Below are 23,152 nucleotides of genomic sequence, written 5' to 3' on the forward strand. Positions count from 1 at the left end.
GAATAGCTCTTCTCAGCTCTCTCGTTTCACTCCGCCACACATCTGTGAGACTAAATTTAGGGTAACATTTTACAGGGGGCCTATGGGGGTGATGAATTTTGCGAATGAGTTGTAAAGCCCTGTGGGGAATTTCATTTGTAGGGATGTAAAATGAAACAAAATGTTTTTAAAAAATCGACTTACTAGGTTGCCTGAATGACTAGTCAACTTTAAGCCCTGTTTAACAAGACTGGTTTCAGGTTCACCGAATCATGACTAGATGCATTTTTAGGGAGGATTTACATAAGACACATTTGTTTAAAAACAGCTGCAGGTACAGTACTCGGAAAGCAACAAAATGCAGGATGCATTTTCACAAGTTTGACTTTTAAATTGACATTTCCATGGCTAGAAGCTTAGAATTTTTTTTTAATGTGTCACAATGGTTGGGTATATTAATGATGCTATGCTATGCTATGCTATGCTATGCTATGCTATGCTATGTTGTTATGTTATCACCCCAGCTTTCCGGAGGTCGTTGGTGATTTTACATTTTAGGGTTCATTTTTACAGCTTTTATGATTTGTCTGTCATCAACTACTGTTGTTTTTCTCAGACAATCAGGTCGTCGTTGGTTGCTGATATCTCTGGTAGTTTCTAAACTCTTAATTTCTTCACCCCCTTTCTTTATCCTATAGTTCTAATTAACTTCCTATTTTCTTTTGTGTGCCTCATAATACCCGATGTCCCATTAACTGCATCACATCCACCTCATTCATGATCCGCTGCCACGCGCTGCAGGGCTGAGCGAGACATAAAGTAGGTCCTCTGGCCAATTGTGAGGCACATGATCATTATTATTGTCACACAAGTCAGCTTTCTCTGTATTATGTAGAAACTTGTTAACAAGCTCTATTAAACTGTTCCAGTGCTATTCTGTATACGAACTCTCTCCTTTCAACCCACACTATCCCAAAAGTTTCCTTTATCAGAAGCTCTGTCAAAAGTAACAAGAGTGTAGTGTTAAATAGCTGCTACAGAGTGACCTTTTCCACCTAGTTTTCCTGTAGTAAATGTTTAACCGTACTCTGGAAGCTCCGGTAATGATGCTCCAGAGAGATGTACTCTTTGCTTACAGTACGTGTGTCTGTGTGTACCGGATCAGTCCGCACAATGTGTTTGTATGGTTGATGTTGCTCCCTGAGGTCTGTATAAGCACACCTTTTATACTAAATGAATCGCAGGAGCCTTTGAAGTTACTGGCTTGCTGAATCTCATGTGAAGTTCGCAACAAAAAAAGAGATGGCATCCCTAGAAGTAGAGTTTCAGCCTATACTGTGTGTGTGTGTGTGCATCCATTCGTGAACATGTTATTAGTGAATGTTACATGGTGATATATCAGTCTCAAATCTGAACAGCTTTGATTATTAAAGGTGAATGTGGATATTCACTTTCTGAATCTTAATTCTTAAAGAGATTGTTTACACAAAAATGAAAATTCTGTCATGATTTACACGTTGTTCTAAAACCATGAGAATGTTGTTAATCGTTGAAACACAAAAGAAGATTGATAAGTTTCTGTCCCTCCACTGAAAATCCAGTTAACCAAAAATTTCAAGATCCAAAAGGGTTATAAGGCACCATCATTTTTTTTATTAGGCAGTGTAATTCAAATCTTGTGAAGTGATACAATCATATAAAGTGATCATATCTTTTCACAAGACTCTTCTCAGTTCATATGGATTCATTTGCAACAACTTTCAATAGAGGAACAGAAACCTCTCAGGTGTCATTAAAAACTAGTAATTACAGCTAATTAAAAAAAAAAAAAACATTCTGTGATGGTTGTCTGATTTCAGTCTTGATGGTCAAATTCAGCTAGGATAAGACAGTCTAAAAATAAAAATGCTTAATTGATTTTATGTGCCATCATGTACACTTCCTTTTGTGGTGAAATCATTTATTCTTAGAAAAGATCTGTGTGATTGTCAAGTGTAGTTGTCTAATTAAATTATAGCATCCACATGCATAACCGATTCTCTCTCTCTCTCTCTCTCTCTCTCTCTCTCTCTCTCTTTCTCTCTCTCGCACACTCTATCTCTCTCTATCTCTTTTTTTAGGACTACCCTAAGAAAGAGAAAGCCATTGCAAAAGCGCTGGGGGATTTGAAGGCTAACTTCTATTGTGAACTATGCGATAAGCAGTACCACAAACATCAGGAGTTTGACAACCACATCAACTCATATGACCACGCACATAAACAGGTAAACTCCAACAGCAGCTGGTCTAGCTCATTAGATGGAGAAGCAGGAAAGAATGCAGAAATTAATGTTTGGAACCGTGAATAAACTCTTTCCCTACAGTCTATAAAACCATTACCACTTTCAGTGGATTTTCCTGCAGATAGTCTCTTTAGTCGGTTGAACTGTGTGTGTTCTGGTAACTGATATCATTTTAGGGGAGGTGTTGTGCTGTTTGGGAGGTGTTCCACCCACAAAGAGGGGCCAAGTTTGATTGTTGCGTTAACAAAAAGTTATACAAAAATTCTGCACCTTTAATTATATTTCATTATTTAATTAAAGTAGCAATTTCCATAGACACAAGTGCTACACATTTTTATTATAGTCAACATTCTGATTCAATCTGATTCAAGCAAAACACGATCAAATAGATCTGCTGTATGGTTTTATGTGTCACATCCATCTGCTTTCTGCATTTTAATGGTTTTTTAGAGTGCTTTTGTCTATTGATCATTCATGTGATATATATAAACAGAAATCACTTTAAAACTCTTTAACACTACCTTTCAAAAGTTTGAGATCAAAGGTTTTTTTTTATTTTTTTTTTTTTTATTTTTTTACAGTAAGTTACTGTAAGGACCTGTAAACTGTTAAACAGATTTATATTTCAAATAATAATTGCTCTTTTTTTAGCTTTAAAAAAGCATCACAGTTTCCAAATACATATTAACAGTTTAACATCACAGAAAAATACTAAGCAGCCCAGGATTTTTTTTTGTTTTAAATTTATTTTGATCATTTATAATAATAATTCATGTTTTTGGAGCACCAAATACACAGATTTTTGAGAAGCATGTGACACTGAAGACTGATCACAGGAATAAATTATTTATTTATGTATTATTTATAATTCATAGAGAGAACAGAATTAATCACATAACGTGGAACAATTTAACAATATAAAAGTTGGTTTGCTATTAAAAATAACAATATCCATAGACACCTTATATTTTGTTTTACCCCTTTTCATAGCAATAAGTAATAATGGTGGCAGATATTTAAAAAAAAAAATCAGGAAAAAACAAAAACAGATGAGAAGAGATAAGCCAAAAAATTCTGCTAAGGAAAATGATGATGAGATTGATTGGAGGAGTAGATAGTAAAAGTTAGAAGGAGGAGGAGAGAGCTGAGGATGTAGTCACTGGTGCCAGGATCTCAGACTGGAGTCTGGTGCCCATCTGCGTGGCATCTGAGATTAAACATGGTCCCTAACATTTCGAGCAGCAGATAACACTGTATGTGCAGTACTTTTATCCTGGGTGCTGTCAGACAAACTGAGCTTCTAACAAGGAACAGCACACAGAGCCATTAAACTCTCTTCATCCTTCAACTTCACATGTCTTAATCATCATAAGCCCATCGCTGCATCATTACAGCACAGTCAAAAAATGAAAAATATAAAACTATACACTAATGAAACATTTCATATGTACAGTTGCATGAAATTGGGATAGGTGAGGGATACAGAAAGAGAGTTATGTAACTTATTCTGAGGGACTGGTCAGTGACAGTTACACCAATGACAGAGAGAGGTAGAAAAAATACTTAAAAGTTGTTGTGATGGATTTCATCTCAGTGCAAACATGGCTCTGATCAAACCACAGATGACTGCACACTTGTTCGCCATGCAGATGTGTCTGCTCCTGTTATTCAAAGTCAATGAATCAGAGATGAATGATGCCAGCTCAGCTCGAACATCCGTAATATTCCATAATCAATCATGAGAGTTTCAGTCGAGTGTTTCACATCCGTGCTTTGTCACGGAGAAATTAGCATGTCATTCTTGTTTCTGTTTAATTAACTGTGACCAAATATTGTTTCCCTTAGTGTTATAGGTCGATATTTCTCATCTTTATGTAAAATGTAATAAATAATGCTATTTTATGGCAGATACTGTAGTAATACATCAATATGTCATCAGTATGACAAAATATGTAAAATAGATTAATTTGAAAACATATATCAATACCTAATTGTTAATAATTGAGCTTTGTCGCTCATGCAGGAGACACATGTTAATATATTCTGATGTACTACTATGGTATAAGATATGAAATATAATATCATAATACATAATAACAACTTACATAATACATCACAATTATATTCTTATACTGTATATGTTTCTCCTGCATGAGCACCAAATCTCAAAATGTCAGTATAGGGGTGACCCCGAATATTTGACGAATCAATGCTTTGATTCGACTACCAATCTAACAGTTGAATATTCGTGGGGTGTTATTGATTATACCATTTTGACTATACGGGGGAGCTCAAATGTCTGATTTCACATAGAACTACCGGTTTTTTCCCAATAAGTTAATATACAGCTTATTATGATAAAGCTGCAAGAATCTGAAAAGAAAGAAGCTTCAAGTTAATATTTTAAAGTGCGTGATATAAGATGTATTTGGTTTTTAGTCTAGCACTTCATTGTAGTACTACGGTTATACCTCTTCAGCGCACAGTGCGAGCAGTTCAAGCTACAATGCAGAATATTAATAACTATGACTGAGAATGTTATATACATACTATTATAATGAGAAGACCATTATACTAAAACGCTATGAATTTTTAGAGTTTAGCTACCGTGTTTCTGCAGATTGTTTCGTGAATAACACGTTCACAAAAGGAGTTCACATTCAGAGCCACGCAGATACGTTCATGTGCATTCGGGCACTTTTTGCAAATAGCCTTTAAGTCTTAATATTAACGTTATGTTGTATAAATAAGAAGCGTATTCTATATGAAATTATGAGTTGAATCCCATTGATTAAAAACTGAGCGCGCGCAGCCCAACACAGAAATGCAGAACATTAATTGCTAACATTTTTGACTAACGTTATAATGAGAGCTATTGTATATTATTACACTATTGTAAAAAATAAATAAATAAATAAAATTGTTAATTGTTATGGTTTCAACGACGTTAAGTGTTAGGTATCTGTTAATCAAAACATAAAACATTATTTACCCTGTTTATATCTGCAAGGTGTTCGTTACACATTTTCCCTATGTGTCAGTAATTATGTGAGTCGAATGTCTGATTTGACTCTTGTTAATGTATTTTGCCCCGCCCCCAAACATATGATTAGACTATCAGTCGAATATCGTCAAGATTTGAAAACTCTGATTCGACTATGAAAATTACAATTGATCATTTCATAATCATAAGCATTTGATTTTCATTTTCAGCTCATAAATCAGTGAACTTTTACATTTTTACCAATGCACATTGTTCAGGTACAAAAATAGCTGAATATTGTACCATTTGAGCTTTTATACCGACCAACTCATTTTTCCAGCAAAATAATGTTGTTAATCTGTGAGCTAAATGCTAAGACTCTTTGAGACACTCTCAACTTCATGTTCAAAATTCAGTTTGGTTAATTTCATTTTATTTAATGTTTTTGTGGGAGGTCTTATTGAGGCCTAAGAGAACAACATTAATGGAAAGGATACCAGTCACAATTTTAAAACAAGGAATTTACTATTGTAGCTCCAAAAAAAAATCAGTTTTTCTGTCTGTCTGTCAGTCTGTCTGTCATTTTATCATTCTGGCATATGAAGATTAAAATTTATTTTTCAAACGGAATCTTTTAAAAAGGGTTTTGTCAAGCAAACAGTTTGTATTGACAAACTTTGCTTTTCTCATTACAAATGACTTTTATACTTTCTTCTCAAATTCAAGATGTGAATTGGAATTTAAAAGACATTCTCAACAGTTTTTTTTTTTTTTTTTTGAATGATGCCAAACATGTGATCCCAAGCTTAAAAACAAGAAAATTTCAACCTAATGTGAGGGTTATAATATGACAGAGAAAAGAAGATTAAGAAAAAAGAGAAGCAACTATTAAGGAGTGTCAAGAGGACATTTTTTGAATAATTCCACTAGAGACAGAAGTGCAGAATCTGAAGGGAATCCCCTGCTAGACTCCCATGGCTGAGGTGGATTTCAAGCAATAGAGACCTGCAGATATGAGCTTGGAGATAATCCATTTTTCATAAGCTACAGTCACTGGGGAGGGAGTGGGGGGTATTTTAGAGGAAGAATTCAATCCAGTCTGAAGGAGTCCAAGCCGAGTCATGTCTGTGTTTCTATAAAAAAGTGCAGCAGGCTGTTGAATGCTAAAAAAAAAATAGCTGAGGGACTCATGAGAGTGTGTAAGTGTAAGGTCCTCAGGTCATTTAGTGTGTGAGGGTGGGGGCAGCATTGGGAGAAGAAAAAGAGAATGTATTTTTAATGCTGCACAAATAGTTCATTTGTCCTTCTATGAATGGTTTCTGTGTGGCTTCGCACTCAGGAAGTGTTTAAAAGAAAAAAGAAAAGAAAAGAAAAAGTAAAAAGCGGTGTCTGCTTTTCAGATGAAAGTGGTGAGTCAGCAGTCTGAAATGAATGAAAAGATAACAGATATAAAAGGACGAGGGGATAAACTCAGACAAATAATTGCACAACACTTCATTTGCAGCAGATGGAGGAATTTGTATGATTCCTCATGAACTTTTAAAAGCCTGAGGGTATTGAGAGCTGCTCTATTATGTAAACAAACACTTGAGATGTCCCAGTCATTATTTGAAACCGCATTGCTAGTATCTGATAATAAAATAATATCTCTGCACTTCCAGCAAGTCAATATCTACTTCTGCTAGAAAACTGAATAGAAATGTACAAGGCTTATATAATCGATGTGTTGTGATACTTGTTTGTACTAGCTATATTGACATCATAATATCTCTTTTTCAAATAATATTTTGAAATGTACATTTTACATTTTATATTCCTGTGATGGAAAAGCTGCATATTCCAGTGTCACATGATCCTTCAAAAACCATTCTAACATGCTGATTTGCTGCTCAGTTATTATCAGTTATTATCTGTGCTCAATTTCTAATAATGGTTCTTATAGTTATCAATTTTCAAAACCATTTTTGCTGCTTAATATATATACAATTCGACTGAATGTACCTTACTGAATAAAAGTATTATTCTTTTTTTTTAAATAGTACTTTGAATCAAACCCAAACTTTAAATAGTAGATTCCTCAAAAATATCAAGCAACACAACTGATTTCAACATTGATAATAAGAAATATTTCTTGAGCAGAATCATCATATTAGAATGATTTGACTTGAAAGTAAAAGATGTTTCATAAAAATGTGTTACAAAACTCCCCAGTCTACTCAAAAAACCTTAGCAGCATCTTTCAGCCTGTGTGTATGTGTGTATGTGTGTACAGCAGGAGAAACAGCTTCTGTATGGATGAAAGCTTCCCCGAAAGCTCTTTACCGCACCTTCCTACAATATCCGGTTCCAAATTTCCTCTCCTCCCTCTCATACACTCACATCCTCTCTGCTTCAAAGGGTCTCCTTTCCTGATCCTCTCAGGCACCTTACGCACGAACTCATTACACCATTCAAACATATACAGAAAACACAAATGTTACAGATCACATAACCTGACAGCCTGTCATCTTAGGAGCTGCTGAAGAGGGTCCGAAGGAGTTTTAGCAGACAGCTTTCAGACTGCAGCCCCATGCTAACACTGAACACATGAGCCCCGAGCTCGGAGAGCATCATTTGGTGGATACTGGAAATGTCTTTAATGGATTATCTGCCGGTGGGGATGAGGATAATCCACAGGTTGATGCTTTCCTGCTGGGGTGAATGAGAGTGACAGTTAGTCAATCACATACAGTAATCAACGTTAAAGTGTTAGTTCACCCAAGAATGAAAATTCGTCCATCTGCTACTCACCCTCGAAGGATCCTAGATGTACTGTATGTGACTTTCTTTATATTAAAAATTGTCTGGTCAAGACATGAAATAAAGTGAGCGCATCTATAATAAAACGTCCCTCACATGGCTCCAGGGGGTGAATAAAGACCCGAATCCATGCGTTTTTGTAGAACATAGACAAATTAAAATTTTTGGGTGAACTAACCCTTCAAGTAGAAACACCAGCCTCCAAATCTCGGCCCTGGATAGCATAGTTATTCGCTCGCGGCTGTCAGGAAGAGGTTTATGGAAGATACATTGTTTCAACCGGAACACTTTAGTTTGAATTCCTAATTGCTGGATATGTGCTTCTCATGTGTGGGGTTTTATTATATTTCCAGGAATTTTATTAAATGTCCTCCTGAGCCAAATGCTCCAGCTCGGCACGAAACTGTCCATAGCAATGGTTTGCGGGTAGAAAAAGAAGAAAGAGAGGGAGTTTTTCATTTTCTTTTCAAGTAAATGCCTGAGGCTTATTGCTGCCTCTCTGCACAAACTGCAGTTGGCCACAGAGTCAGCATTGATGAGATTAGGCTGAGTGTGGTTTGCGCAGACTCCCAGCAGAGAGTGTTTGCACTGAAGGTGGCATAATAGGTAGCAGGTTTTTCATCTGGCAGACATGGATTTAGAGATGTGGGAATGTGCTGAATAGATGCCACACAGCAGAGCAGAGGTAATGCACAGCCATTAGTAATATTTAATGGGCAAAGTGGCATGTTATCTGTCTTTGTTACAGATTTAAGTAAGTAGAAAGAGCCCTTTACTAACACACTGAATGCTAAATAAAACTTTTCTTCAGCAGAAGCAGCACTACTAGTGCAGGTACTCGAGAGAAAGGTATTTGACAAGATTTCTTCATGAACAATGTGATTTACACAAGCAGAACAAGTAAAGACATTAGCATTTTTACAGAAATTATATTTAAAATAAAATTGTTCTTTACAGTTTCCTCAAAAATACTAAGCAGCTCATCTTTTTTTTTTTTTTTTTTTTTTTTTACATTAATAATAAGAAAAAAAAGTTTTTTTGAGTTACCACATCAGCATATTACAATGATTTCTGAATGATCATGTGACACCTAGTAATGGCTGTTGAAAATTCAGCTTCAGGAATAAATTACATAAAACCAGAATGTAAACTGTAATAATATTTTATGATATGTTTTTGATCAAATAAATGCAGCCTTGGTGAGCATTAGAGACTTTTTCAAAAACATGAATAAATCTTACTGACTCCAGTCTTTCGAATGGTATGTATACTTTTATTTTTATATTAAATATTTCTTGTAATGGAAAATTTTGCCATTAACTGTGTGACTGGGCAGTCATTATAAGGCTGTCTATTGATTAAAATCTATAACATTATATGCTGATTTTAGAGAGAAAAAGTGTCAAATCGAATAATAGAATATAAAGATAATATTTAGCATGGCATTAAATAACCTTTATCTAAAGTGACTTTAGTAATTAGTCAATTGTTTGGTTTATTTCAGTATCACTGAACATTTGCAATCGATTTTCAGTTTATCAGTCTGTCTTTGGCAGAATTAGGATCCATTCACAGGCATCTTTTCTGCTTTTTTTGTTCCATGAGTATTTTAAGATTCAGTGTAATAGTCTATACAGCTGCTGAACTTTTCACAATGATTCTCTAAACACAAGAACTCATTCATCTCTCTCTCTCTCTCTATCCATGATTCTGTTTCCTGTTGACAGCCCTAGGAGAATAAGCAATACACAGTGTCTCTCTCGGTCTCTCCATCTCATCCAAGAGGAGGAGGAGAAGGAGGAGGAGAGTGTTAGCAAACTGACCCTGCTCAATGACAAAGATAAAGTAAAGAAGTTGATTCGTGGGCTGCAGGAAGATCCAAAGAAGGGGACTGCCTGTTCAACAGTGCAGTGCACTATTTGGGATGAGTGGGAGAACGAGGAAGCAGTGCGCTGCTCTCTCTGTAGACTGCCAGGATGAGTAGGCTCTTATTGTCTTCTGCCCTTGTCAAACGCCTAGAGCTCTCCAGGGTCTTGGCAGCCCAGCTGAGGCTTTATTCATCTCCACCTGCCACATCCCGATAAAGGTACAAGAGAGCACAGTGTTAAAAAAAGAATCCGAGTCAGAAAGGTAGCGAGGGAGATATGACTCATTTTGAAAGCATCAGAGGACTAGCCGTAACAGGGGAAGAACAGACTGATGGAACGGTGTTAGACAACTTGCACATACAGACGCACACAGACACAGGTGTGCAGTCTATTCCATTTCAATGCTTCATTATGCAGAGAATATTCTTCCTGTTTCTTAACTCCGTTTGATGCTTTTCCTCGTCTGTGTGGAAAGAGAGAGAGGCAGTCCCACCTGTTTGTTGTGTGAGGTTTGGAGGCAGGCTGACTAATGTTGCTCTCCTGTGCTCAGTGGCTCAGGAGGTCCAGAGACGCCTGTCACAATACAGCAGATTAAACCAGAGGAACTAAAGCATGACGGACCTCACACACATACTCTCATACTCGTATGCATAGGCAGGTGTTTCGGGTTAACTCGATGAACAGGCTGTTGTAGCAGACCAGCTATTTATAAGTTAGCACAATGAGCATAAATTTAATGCTATAAAAATGGCATTATCTGTTCTTGGGTGAATTATATTTATAAACGCTTTCAGGAATTTAATCCTACTTTTGCAGATAACTATTTTAAATGTTGAATTATAGTTTAGAAAATAAGCCAAATCTGATGAAAATGGACTCACCCTCCGGCTGTACACGATGTGCATGAGTTTACTTCTTCTTTGGAACAGATTTGTAGTAATTTAGCTTTGAAAAACGTGCTCAAAATGGCTAAAATATGAATACCCGTGACAGTGTAAAATGCACATCAGTTGAATTCAGAACTAATATGGCAAGTTGCAATGTTGTTTGGCCACCCTATAAAACCAACAGCTACAACACGTTAACACTAGCTGAGAGCTGCATGGTTTCAAAAATAACCATTATAATCAACAGAGACCCCTCAACTGAACTGAAATGTAAACAGTAGTTTTCTGCTTGGAGATTATTAAAACCATGCCAAAGATAGTCTTCAGTAAAAATTATATAGCAGAATCTCTCACTCTTGGCGTGTAACACTGTTGACATAACACCCAAGTATGCAAACAATGAATTTAACCATCCCTTTTGTAGAAAGTTCTGCACTGGAGTTACATAATTGAACAAGGCAGCCATGATTGGCACTGAAGCCTGTAAAGATGACAGCTGTCTGCATGACCCATGCTGAAGGTAGCAGATGAACCGCAATGACTTTTCAAAGTTGTTCAAAAATAAATAAATAAATCTGACAGAAATCCAGTTCTTTGCAAGCCTGTTCCCGGTGAAATGTTACAAGGTGACACCGCCATGTCTGGGCTCTGTGAGGTGGACAGAGATGTTTCAGCCAATTAGGGAACAGCCTGCTCGTGGCCCAGTGCTAAAATGGCAAATCTGCTAATATCTACAGTTAGCCTGAGTTCACAGTCAGTGTCAGCTGTCAGATCAGATTTCACACTACCATTGCACCTGTGTTTGTGTATGAATCAATGGTTAGTGTTATGAGAGATGTGTGTGTGTTAAATGTGTTTGTTATGTGATAAAATGCTGCTCGATACTCAGGTCTTATGTTGTTTTTGTACAGCATTACTCATTTCTTCGGGAAAGTGAAGCGCGCAAAAGTGTTTTCATGACTCAACTGTTTTTCATGACAGTGTGTTTGCTCAAGGTTGTGATATAAGGTGGAAGTTGACTGTAACTCTAAGCACAACAGTATATTAAGGCGGTATCTACCCGCCCTGCAGATTTATTCCTTAATATTAGAGTAAGTAGAAGAAAAAGACAAATATCCAGAAAAAGGCATCTTTTTAGCTGCTAATTCACTCAAGGAATCATGAAAATGGTGCAAAAAATACTAAACTGCATTTTTATGGTGCTAGTCCACATTTTGGACAGGTCAACTTAATTACGGTCGAGTAAGATGCAGTTTTTTTCCATTAAAATATTGTGCACAGAAGTGATGCAAGTGAGTTTGTCCTAATGAGAAGCAGAGAAAAGTAGTGGGACACATGGTTAACAGAGCATGTTTTTTTTCTCCTCTTTATTTCTTTGTTCATTTACTCATTTGATAAGATTCCACCAGGCCAGCACCAATAAACAGTTAAACAATAAATCCAGTTTTAGTTTTTTAGTTTTTTTACCAAGGGTTAACCATGAAAAAGAGAACTAATGAAAACCTTATGCTGTTTGCAGTTCATAGCGTTTTATTGTCTTTAAAGTGCCTTGCACATTGTCCTTAAATTCCACTATAGTGCCTTTATATCTCTGATACAGGCTCTTTACCCTGCACCATATTGATGGGTTTCCTTTAAGGTCTGTTAACATTAGGATTTTAGTAGCAACATAAAACCCTTTGAGGTCTGTTATCTCAACTGGGTGTGTTTGAGATGCAGATATATCAAAAGGCCCTACACTATATGAGAAGCAAAATGCTGCTGCACTACTTGAGATTCTGAATAGCAACCCCTGCTAAAGGTTTATAAAAGTATCCTAATGGGCTTTTTTCACATTGTGGTGAAAAGACACTTATGTCAATAATATGCTAAAGGATCTATCCTTGCACATCACATGCAGACAAACCTCTGCTCTTCCACATTGATTAATCCATCCGTGTTTGATCATTAGCACACAACAGAATTGATTTAATGGACTGAAGGTCAGAGGTCAATTACAGCATCTCATTATCTCCAATTCTCATTAATCCCAACACAACTCAGGGTTAAAGTATGTGTATGTGATTTGCCATCTACGCCACAGGACTAATTACTGTAATACTTTACAAATCCTAGGTTTTAAAAATCAGAGGATCCTTTTGCATCTTTAAATTAAATGTTTTTGATTCTTGCCCAAACATTCTGATCAGAGGACATGGGTTCTTTTTGACAGTCTAGAATACACTTTCCTTTGGATGGTTCAGATAATATTTTATTCTTCCTTATCTGTCATGTATTCATGAGGCAGATGTTTTATTGAAATTTCAAATTATCTTTTGAAGGACGAAATCAAAGGCATCATGAATATGAGAATATCCAAATGCTAATTATGGGTAGAGTGTTTAGACATGCTCATCAACATTAGCGACAAATACATTAATGTGCCTTATCAATCACATCACTCATGGAATAGGATTATACCATAAACATCTCATTCTATCAAAGACATCATAATGTTTCCAGGCTATAAGAGAGAGAAAGAGAGAGAGAGAGAGAGAGCAATGCTTTCTGGAGTAACACTTAATAACAGAAGAGGCTGACCTAGTGTTTTTAAAAAGCCAAACAATTTAGCATATTTCTCAATATCCAAGATGGCAAGGGTGATATAGATTATTTTAAATAAACTTATATTTCATTCAGTACTGATATAGAATATAGAAAAAATTGTTCTGCACATAATTCAAATTGTATTAATTTACATGCGAATGTTCTCTATTTTCATTATTCAATTAATTAAATTCAAGTTTATTTGTATAGTGCTCTTTAGAATACAAATCGTTACAAAGCAACTTTACAGAAAATTACGTTTATACAATATTTAGTAGTAGCTTATAAGTGGTGACTGTCAGTTTGTGCACGTATGACAGGATTTTACAGAAATATTAATACAAGACGTAGTCAGCCAGACGATGAACATTATTAACCGCAATTATTATATGATGAATTCACACTTGTAGAAATATTTGATAGTTCTATTTGTTGATTCAGGGTCTGTATGATTCTTGGAGTGGTACATTTTTAGCTAAGCAACATGCTAAAGCATTTTTTCCTTGTTCCCAAATGCAACACTAAACTTTAGAAGGCAATAAGACAGCGAGGCAAGTCTCTAGGTTATGTAACCTATCTATGCCATTAAGGTTTTTTTTATTTATTTATTTATTTATTTATTTTTAATAAAACAGCACTCACATTTGTATCTTTGAGTTAATATTTCAAAATCTGAAGACAAGGAAAATCTTGTCTCTATTGTTTTCTCATTCTCTCTGCCTGCCTTTTACACTCTTATTTAGAGTATTTTTATGAGCACATTAACGTTAATTGGTTAGGCTGCCACAAAATTATTCTAAAACTGTTGTTTAGAAGCTAAAGGCTACACCAATAGTTTTACATGAATAACAATTACATCAGCAGTCTGATTATGAATGAAGGTGTATTGAATGATGGAAGATTTAAGTTTTTCTGAGATTTTAATATTTGTTAATTGAATTGTGAGTTTGCTTGTCCATATCAATGTTGTTGTTTTTGGAAGGAGGAGGTTTTTATTCGAGTATACACTGACATTTCTGTGGTTCCACTGGTGTGTGTATACTGAGAAATCTTCTGTGCAGCTCCCTTGAAGCAGCCATCATTAGCGTCTTTTTTCTGCGTAAAGTCAGCGGGCTCTGTTGGGAGTTAGCTTGCTAACTTCTCACAGACACAGTGTTTTTCCTGTCTGTGCTTGTCACCATGCGGCAGAGGAACTGTCCTCCTCTTGGCACTCCTTTCACACCCACCAACAAAATCTTGGTATGGTGTGTACATGCATGTGATTATAAAAATAAAAGAGTTTTGGAAGAAATAAGGTGCTTTGAATTTGTGACACACACCAGTGATAGCTTATACCACATTTTGGATAATACCAATAAAAAATAAAAAAATATAAAAAACTGTGTTTGTCCTTACTTTAATGTGAGAGTGTTTTTATTACCAGATCAAATTAAACATTCATGTTCTGGGAGTATGAAGGGAATATAATGGTCCTGATGAAAGGAGGGAAGGGATGCAGTGCGTTTGTTACATTTTCATTGCCCCCCACGAGTCAAGACAAATATGGCTTCTCTTTTATTTCCCTACTGAGTGAAGTCAAAAATGTTTGGCTGTGTTAGTGTGACTTTCCATTCATGTCTGCTGAACAAATTCAGGCACCACTGACACTTTTATTGTTTTTGATTGTATTTTGGCTTTGCTGATTTTCAGTTTACTTTGTTTTGATTTTTCCACTCTGCCCTAAAGGGATGAAGTGATAAATAGACAGGCATCCATCGGTGTGGTCTGTGCCTTTTCAAAGGAGTCTTTTATGTGAAAATTGATGGACTGTTCAGTCTCTATTAAGAGATGAAAGAGATGCTTTTTTTTTATTAAAGGTGTCATAAGGCTATGAAAGGAGTGTTCTGCCCCAGTTGAACCTCAGGTTAGACCTTGGTTGATGTTTCTTTTCCTCCTGACTTTTCTTCTTTAGGACCTTTATCCAAGCCAAAAAAATATTGTTGTTCAAATGTAGAATTTCTCATATCGTTATGCCTGTTGTTTTCTCCTGACAGAGACTGAAAGAGTTGAAGCAGAGAGAATTTGCAAGGAATGTCTCCTCCAAGTCTTGGAAAGATGAGAAAAAGCAGAAAAGAGCTCTGAAACGACTGCACCAGCTCGCACAACTTAAACAGCAAAGAAACAGGTAAAACATTATATACTTCTAATGCCAATACGATAATGTATCTTATAGTGCAGGATTTTTTTTTTTTTTTATATATATAATGCATTCGCTGTATATTAGATTTAGCTCTGCTTAAGCATAATATGGTCTTCCATTCTTGCCAACAGTGATGACAGGAAAGGTCCAAAATTAAGGTCTACAAACAAGGATAAAGATCAAGTTAAATTCCCCTCTACTGGCAGTAGCAGGTTAGACACAAAACCAACAGCATTGTCAGTCCGAGACTCAACTGTCTCTTTGAAGGGCTTGTCCTCCACTCATATACCCACACATCAGCAGCTATGCCATGAAAAACAACCCTTACAGACTAAATCCTCTGCAGAACACCGGAGCACCAGGGCAGGGGTCTCATTCTGTTTCTCCAGGCGAGCTCAACTGAAGCTTGACTCCTGTGCATCTGTGTTTAGTGATGGACTTGAAGACACTAGTGACTATCAAGAGCTCCAGCGCCACAGGCATAGACTCGCTCTAGAGGACCTCTGGTCCTGCTCAAGCTCACCCAGAGCCTCAAGTAATGATGGGCATGATCTATCCCATGATCCACCAACTCTTGAATGGGTGGATGGAGACTCTCAAACACTGCAAATAGAAGCACAAGCAGAAAATGTGGAAAGCTCTGAAATTAAAGCAAACTACAGCACAAGTGAGCCAGAGAAGCTGGGGTGTCCTGACACATACAGTCCTAGAGCAGACTGGAAGCCAGCTGGTTCAGAGGACAGATTGCTTGATGGGGGGCAGAGGCCCAGGGCAGAGAGGGCTTATGGGGGATCAGAGGAGAGAGAATGTCTCAAGTTCCCCAGCCCTACTGTTTACACAGATGGACAAGGAACCATGGCCCAAGGCCAGCTCCAAATACACAAAGGCTTAAACCACCATACACAGAAAAACAGCAAACATGGTATTATGCAGAATGGGAAGGACTGTTTATCAGAAAAAGGGACAGAGGAGTATAAAATACACAAAGTGTGCAATAATGAAATTACAGGTTCTTTCCTTAATGTACGAAGCAAGGATGGAAGTGTGATGAACTGGCCTTCTGAGCTGGTGCAGTACACTTCCGGCGAGCCACAGGTGTCTTATAGCTGTAACCCTCTATACCACTATTTCAAACAGAAGGAGGGCAAAAGCACAAAAGCTGAGCAGTCAGATGTATATGTTGTCGGCAAACTTGCAGGCCATAACGACAGGGCTGGGCAACAAACACAGGATGTTCCAGGAGGTAAATCAGGCATTTTAAAACCAAAGAGACCCAAACACAGGAGAAAGGGGAAAAAAATTAGGCATAAATTAGATGCTGTCAGGATCCAGGAAGCAGGCTGTTCATTCAAAACCTGCTCGCAGACAGAACCTGGAGGACACTTTGAATTCCAAAGAACTCCAGCTGACACGTCACAAAACAAGCAAGCATGCACTGAGAGGAGGCACAAGCTGGGAAAGAGAAAAAGATCAGTGAGAGATGAGACTTCAAATGAAAGTGACACCCCAGAGCACAGCCTCAAAAGCATTGTTGTAAACTCGCTTTCCGCCCCAGCACGTAAAAGAAAGCAATGTCAAACGATGAGGGGGTTTGAATTGGCGCTGCCCTGGCTAAGGCGAAGGCCTTTACCATATTCTGTTCACAACACAACAGGAAGAGAGGATAATTATCACTGTTATGACGACAGCTATGATTCAAAGAGGGATGCTGCCTCAACTACCACCAGTGACAAATCTGGGTCATGGAGTGGCCTTTTAGACTTAAACTCAGATGGGGAATCACCTGTGTACCACATGGGGAGATGTTCCACCTCACCAAGATCAAACTATCTGTACCCTTTCAGAAAAGACCACAGTCAGTCCAGGTCTTACATTAGAAGTTCCCCTTACAATGATCCTTACTACAGTTACAGTCCATGCAAAGATTTTGAACATACAGGAGAAAGTTGGGATTACACAGACCCTTACGTCTACAATAACCAAAAATATTCAACAGTTTGTGACAGCCCAGATCAGCACGAGAGGAACAGTATCAGAAGGCACAAAAGGTTTATTGAGGAGCGTAAATACAGAGATCACAGATTTCAGCATACAGGTAGGCAGTTATTTTATAGAGTCTATGACAGTCCTGAACCTAAAGAAGATGACAGGGACTGGTGGTATGAAAGGCTTAGCCCTGTAAGTGGGAAGCACCGGGAGAGAGAAGAATTTCCTTGGTCAAGTCCAGAAAGAAGTGAAGACATGTGGTATAACAAGCCAGTGTCCATTCATAGCCCTGGTTCCTCTAGTACCACTAGCATCTCTGATCTTAGTGGGGACTGGTTGTCTAATTCCCATGTTAGGCCATCTACTACTGGACAGAGCCAGAAACATTGCAGTTATTCTGGATGGCCACCCAAGAGATTGGTCAAGACCAAATCCTCCCATTCTCTTCTTAGAAAGAGGAGCCATTCACCCCCATTAGTTACAAGCAACCATGCAACTCAACCTACGTCATTAAACTCAGGTGTTGGGATAGAATGTGTTAAACAAAAATCTAACCCAATGCCAACAGACCAGTTGGCTGAAAAGGATCCTAAAGTAAAGAAAGCAAATGCCACACTCATGTTTCCACTAATTGGTAAATTACCTTCTATTAAGAAAGGGGCAAGGAAAATAAGGATTAATAAAGATGATGCAAGTGCCTGCATTAGTAAACAGGTTCAAACAACTTCAACTGTTCCATCAAATCCACAAGTTATACCTCAATTTGACAGCAATACTTCAGAAGACTTACAGCATAGAGTAGGGCAAAGTCCCAGTGCATCACCAGTTTGTCTTGAAGTTGCCAAGAAGTATACATCAACAGAAACTTGTGCTTCTTTAGTTCTGAATCCAGACAAGACTTTGACACAAAAGCGCAACATCAGAAACCAAGGGGACAATGCAGAAATCGCTGGGATTGACTGTTCAAAACGCACCACCCCTCCTCTTTCAGAGCAACCAATCACCTTCACTGATGACGAGATTGAGAAGTACAGATTGCTTCAACTCCAGGCTCAACAGCACATGCAGCAGCAGCACCTTCAGGATCAAGCATCTGTAGACATGACACATTTACCAGTACCAACTCCAGAGCCACCCGACCAGACCATTCTTTCAGCCTGTCTGCCATACAGCATACTCAAGCCCTCTTCTACACCCTCTTCTATTGCTCCTCATCCCTCCTCTGTTACCCTGCTTACTCCCCTTCACGCCTCTATCTCTCAGCCCCGTTTTGCCCCTCCAATTCCTGCTGCCTTTTTTCCAGCGCTGCCTGCTACTATGTTGGCAGCTCAACCCCTCCACCTGATCCCAGCCTCATCCCTCCACCCAGTTCACCCTCACCATCATGTTCCTGGGTTAACTCTCCACCCCCTGCCTCGTGTTTCTCTGCTTCCCACGATGCTCAGTCCAATGCCCATGGCTGCAGCTGCCGCCGCTGCTGTTGCTGCTGCCAGTACTCTGCAGATCCACCCCCTACTACACCCTCTGTTCCACAGCCAAGACCTTCAACGCCACCCTGGACCAACCAGCTAGCTCTGTGCAGTGAACTTTCTGAAGTTTAGGTTCTACTTTCAGCCAAAGTTCATGTTGAGAAGTGATTGATTTTTGTTCCATCTCTATTTGTTGCAGTGTAGACTCAAGGATAGCGGGACTTTTTACTTTGTTGTTTACTAGTTGTTTACTGTTACATTATTTAGCCATCTATCATCTCCCCGCATTAATACACAGATGAAATTCTCCTGCCTCAGCACACTGTGATTTATCAGCAGTTGAGCCCAATCAGCAGTTGGCTGAAATTAAGCATAACCTGAAGTCAAATGCAAATGTTAATGCCTTCTTCAATTAGTAATAAGTATAATTAGCATATTTTTACAGTTAGGCTACCCAGCAAGTGTTCAAAAGGATTTTATTTATGAAGAACTTAGTGGAGATACCCTTGAGCAACCTTAAACTGACTAAGCAAAATGTACATGAAAATTCGAAATAATTCAGAATTAAATTCAGAGAAACATTTTTACAATATGTAAATGTACATCATTATTTGGTGCAGAAATAAAGCATGTGATTGAGCTATTATATCTCTTAATGGATTTAGCAGTGTTCACCACTTTGGTTGAAAATGTCCCGTTTTTAATTTAAAATATTTTTTCTGTGTAGAGTAAGTTTGTTCTTGCTCAGCTGTAGTGTGGACATGCAATAATGTTTTTTCAATCTATTTAAAATGTAAAATCTTGAACAGTATTTATGTATTCATACTTTGTAATGTAAGTAATAACAAATAACATGCACTTGATTGTTCATACATGTTTAAGATGCTTTTTATTCTCTCTTATTTTGGTAGAGCCAGACATACTTTCATCTGTAAGATAATGTCATGGTAATAATAATAAATTAAATGTCATTCCAAGAAATGACAGTTTTGTTACTAGTGTCTTTGAAGTCTATAATTTGACTCAAGGCTTTTAAGGTTCAGGACTTTTATACTTTGAAAGACACAGAGTAGCAATTACCATTTTGCCTGGAGGAGGACTGTGGCTGAATTGGCATATACCTACCTCTAAAAAAAAAAAAAACAATCCTCCAGAAAATAGCATAATACATGTCAAATTCAGTGATTGTTAACGCCTTCATTTCAAATGAGCAGTGCTTCATTGCTTAGATCTAAGGGACTGGGAGTTTGTGTTAATGATGCTTCTCATTGCCAGCAGTGGCCCAATAACACAACTGTGCATTTGCACTAATTAACTCTCTAGAGTTACCACAGATTGGTGATTCATATGTCCAAACTCAAATCTCAAATTGTGTTGGGCCTGTCCTTTAGGAAACACATAATGAAGGCAAAGTTGTGTCCTGTTGGACAGGTGCCGTGGTCAGTTCGCATGTAAAAAAGATTCTGAGAAGCTGACAAGATGTGTTGTTTGGTTCTAGACAACATTATGAGTTCAGTGAACAGAATGGTTTTCTCTTTTTGAGTGCACTTCATGTTGGAAATGCTAGGCGATTACAAAAGTTTCCAATGATGGTCTATTGATTATAAGGCACAAAGTGTCCTACACAACAAACATAGAATTGCAACCTTCATTACTCCAGCAAGCACTTTTGGTTGTTTGGTTGCTTCCACTGGAAAGTACAAACATGAAAATAAAAATGATGGCTGAGTTGATGGCCTTCTAATGATTTTGAGAGACTCAATTGATTTTTCTGACAACCTCAACAAGAATTCATGCAGATATCCGGCTACCTTAAGGGAGAGACATAAGGGGAAGCAGTGTGTGGAATGGTTGCCCTCCCATGCCCCAAATACATCCTCTCTGCTGGCAAACCTGCTGCCACTTGCTCGTACTCCACAGGACAGTAGATCAAACAGACTGTATGAAATAGAGAGCGGGGATAATTAGCAGATGTTACAAAATAAACTAATTCTTTGCAACCAACCAAACTAACTGATTAATACTGAATTTTCCCACTAAAAAAAAAAAAAAAAAAAAAAATTAAATTTGAAAAGGGAGTGGTGGAACATGAAAGATGAAAAGAAGATGAGATGTACTGATCAGAAATGTGAAAACAAGAGGAATCAAAATAGTTAGAAGCTTCGAGCATTTACATCAGGGTGAAGTGTGTTTGATGTACATCAGTTCTTCTGATATGACCACAGAAATCCATATTCCATATCACTAAGCCTTGGAGCTAAATATAATCACATAAGGGTTATATAATGTAAAGTTTGTACTTTTTCTGGAGCCAAACTTTTCCCTCATTATTAATTTCTTCTACAGTAACTATGAGGCATACAGTAAGACAGAAGAACACTGCATGCCCCTCACAGTCTAGTGCCCTGCCAGCCGCTTATTTAATATGCCATTGAAGTAGGGAGCCACTGCTTGCCGCTCAACGCCTGTGGGGGCCACTCAGAATCTGTTTAGCGTGTATCAAAGCTATAGGACATCACCATCTCCACTGCTAAATGCCCAGTATGGTGCAGACAGTGTACATATCTTCCTTGCTCATTCTTCCATTCTTAGCTTGCACCCTCCGGTGATAGTGTCTTACTGACACCACCCACAACAATCACTGAAAAATATAATCTATTCAGAGCAGTATTAAGCCACTTTTTATCACTGTGAATTATTTTTCAGTTATTCATGTGATTCTTTGATTTAATTTTTTATTATGTATATGTCTTCACATTTCCTCATAAAGTCCAGGGAGAGCAGACAGAAAGATGACCAAGGGAACTGACTCCCTGCGGTTTTTTGAGGGGTACCAAGCAAACTGTTTTCTCTGCTGTAATAGCCCACATTGTAATTGTGCACTGAGGGTAGGAATTAATTGCCGTTGATAGCTCTGTTTATTGCCACATGCTGTCTGAAATGTTTGATTCTAAGTGCTAGTTTGTCAAGGATGCAGTGGACAAACACAATATTTAACTCAAATGTATTTCAGCACATTTAGCTCCTGGTTTAACTGATTATTTAATAGTGCTGTTCAGTTATGATGTCATTTTTGGCACATTAAAATTCTTTTGATAAATTTCATGTTTTTAAAATGGCAGTTTTTTATTTGAGTAAAATGAAGGCTTTGTAGACCCTCATATATAAAGTATATATATATATATATATATATATAAAAAAGTATTATATGTAGGATTGGTAAGTCTGATCATTTTTAGTGAATCAGATTGTCCTAAACAGAGTTCTAAAATTTAAGAGCTGTAACATTTTATTCATTCTAGTGAATTGGTTCCTCAATTTTTATTTTATTTATTTATTTTATTTTTGTTGTTGAAAATTTGTGTTTTTAGAATAGCAGGAAATTAAAGTCTGTTGAGACTTGAAAAGTCCTGAACAGCCCTCTGTCTGACAAGTGCAATTGTAAAATTGTATTCATGCTAATGAATTGGTTCCTTCAGATGAACTGGCCAAAGAATGGTGTCTTTCATTATAGACAAAAAAATTATTTAGTAATTTTTTTTAACTATTGTAGTGTTCTCTAGTTTTTAGTTGTATTTATAGAATTATATTGTTGATTTATTAGCTGATGTTATCACCTTTGAGAACATTTATTGATTTAATGCCAGAAAAATTGCAGCTCTAACTTTATCTGCTTGGATATTTTAATGTATGAGTAGCTTTGCAAACTACAGTGTAGCTTTCACACAGATTTTGTTGTTACATGATGCAGACAAACATGATGCAAACATGATGCAACTGTTCAGTAAATTCACCAATGGATATTGCCGATGGAATCTCTAATGGTTGATCTGTTAGAAACACTGTGCTATTAAATTAAATAATTACCTAACCAAAAAACAAACAAAAACAAAACATAAATATGGGACATTAAATCAAAATGAAAGCCAAAGCCCATCTGCTCATAGGCTAGCTCTTAAAGCCAGGCAAAATCCATAATGCTCAGACTTACAGCCAAACGGTGGAGAGATCTGACAGCCTTGGTTTGAGTAATCATCTTCTGCACTGGCAGAATTAAAGTTAGGTCAGGTAGAGCCTGTTTTTGATCCAGCTTTAAATGACTTCACCCACCTGTGGAGAAGCACTCATCTGATT

General features: G+C 37.4%; 1 protein-coding gene across 1 annotated transcript in view; it reads left to right on the plus strand.

The window, feature by feature from the left end:
- Positions 1 to 21,813, plus strand: part of LOC113059864 (G patch domain-containing protein 8-like) — an 81,680-nt gene extending 59,867 nt beyond the window's left edge. The window contains exons 2-4 of the mRNA XM_026228504.1: positions 2,100 to 2,243; positions 15,418 to 15,548; positions 15,695 to 21,813. Of these exons, the coding sequence (XP_026084289.1) occupies positions 2,100 to 2,243; positions 15,418 to 15,548; positions 15,695 to 19,121 (3,702 nt within the window). The 3' untranslated portion in view covers positions 19,122 to 21,813. The remainder of the gene's footprint in view (positions 1 to 2,099; positions 2,244 to 15,417; positions 15,549 to 15,694) is intronic.
- Positions 21,814 to 23,152: the final 1,339 nt, after the last annotated feature.

The sequence above is a fragment of the Carassius auratus genome, chromosome 41 (assembly GCF_003368295.1).
Source record: "Carassius auratus strain Wakin chromosome 41, ASM336829v1, whole genome shotgun sequence".
NCBI classification, from domain to species: domain Eukaryota; kingdom Metazoa; phylum Chordata; class Actinopteri; order Cypriniformes; family Cyprinidae; genus Carassius; species Carassius auratus.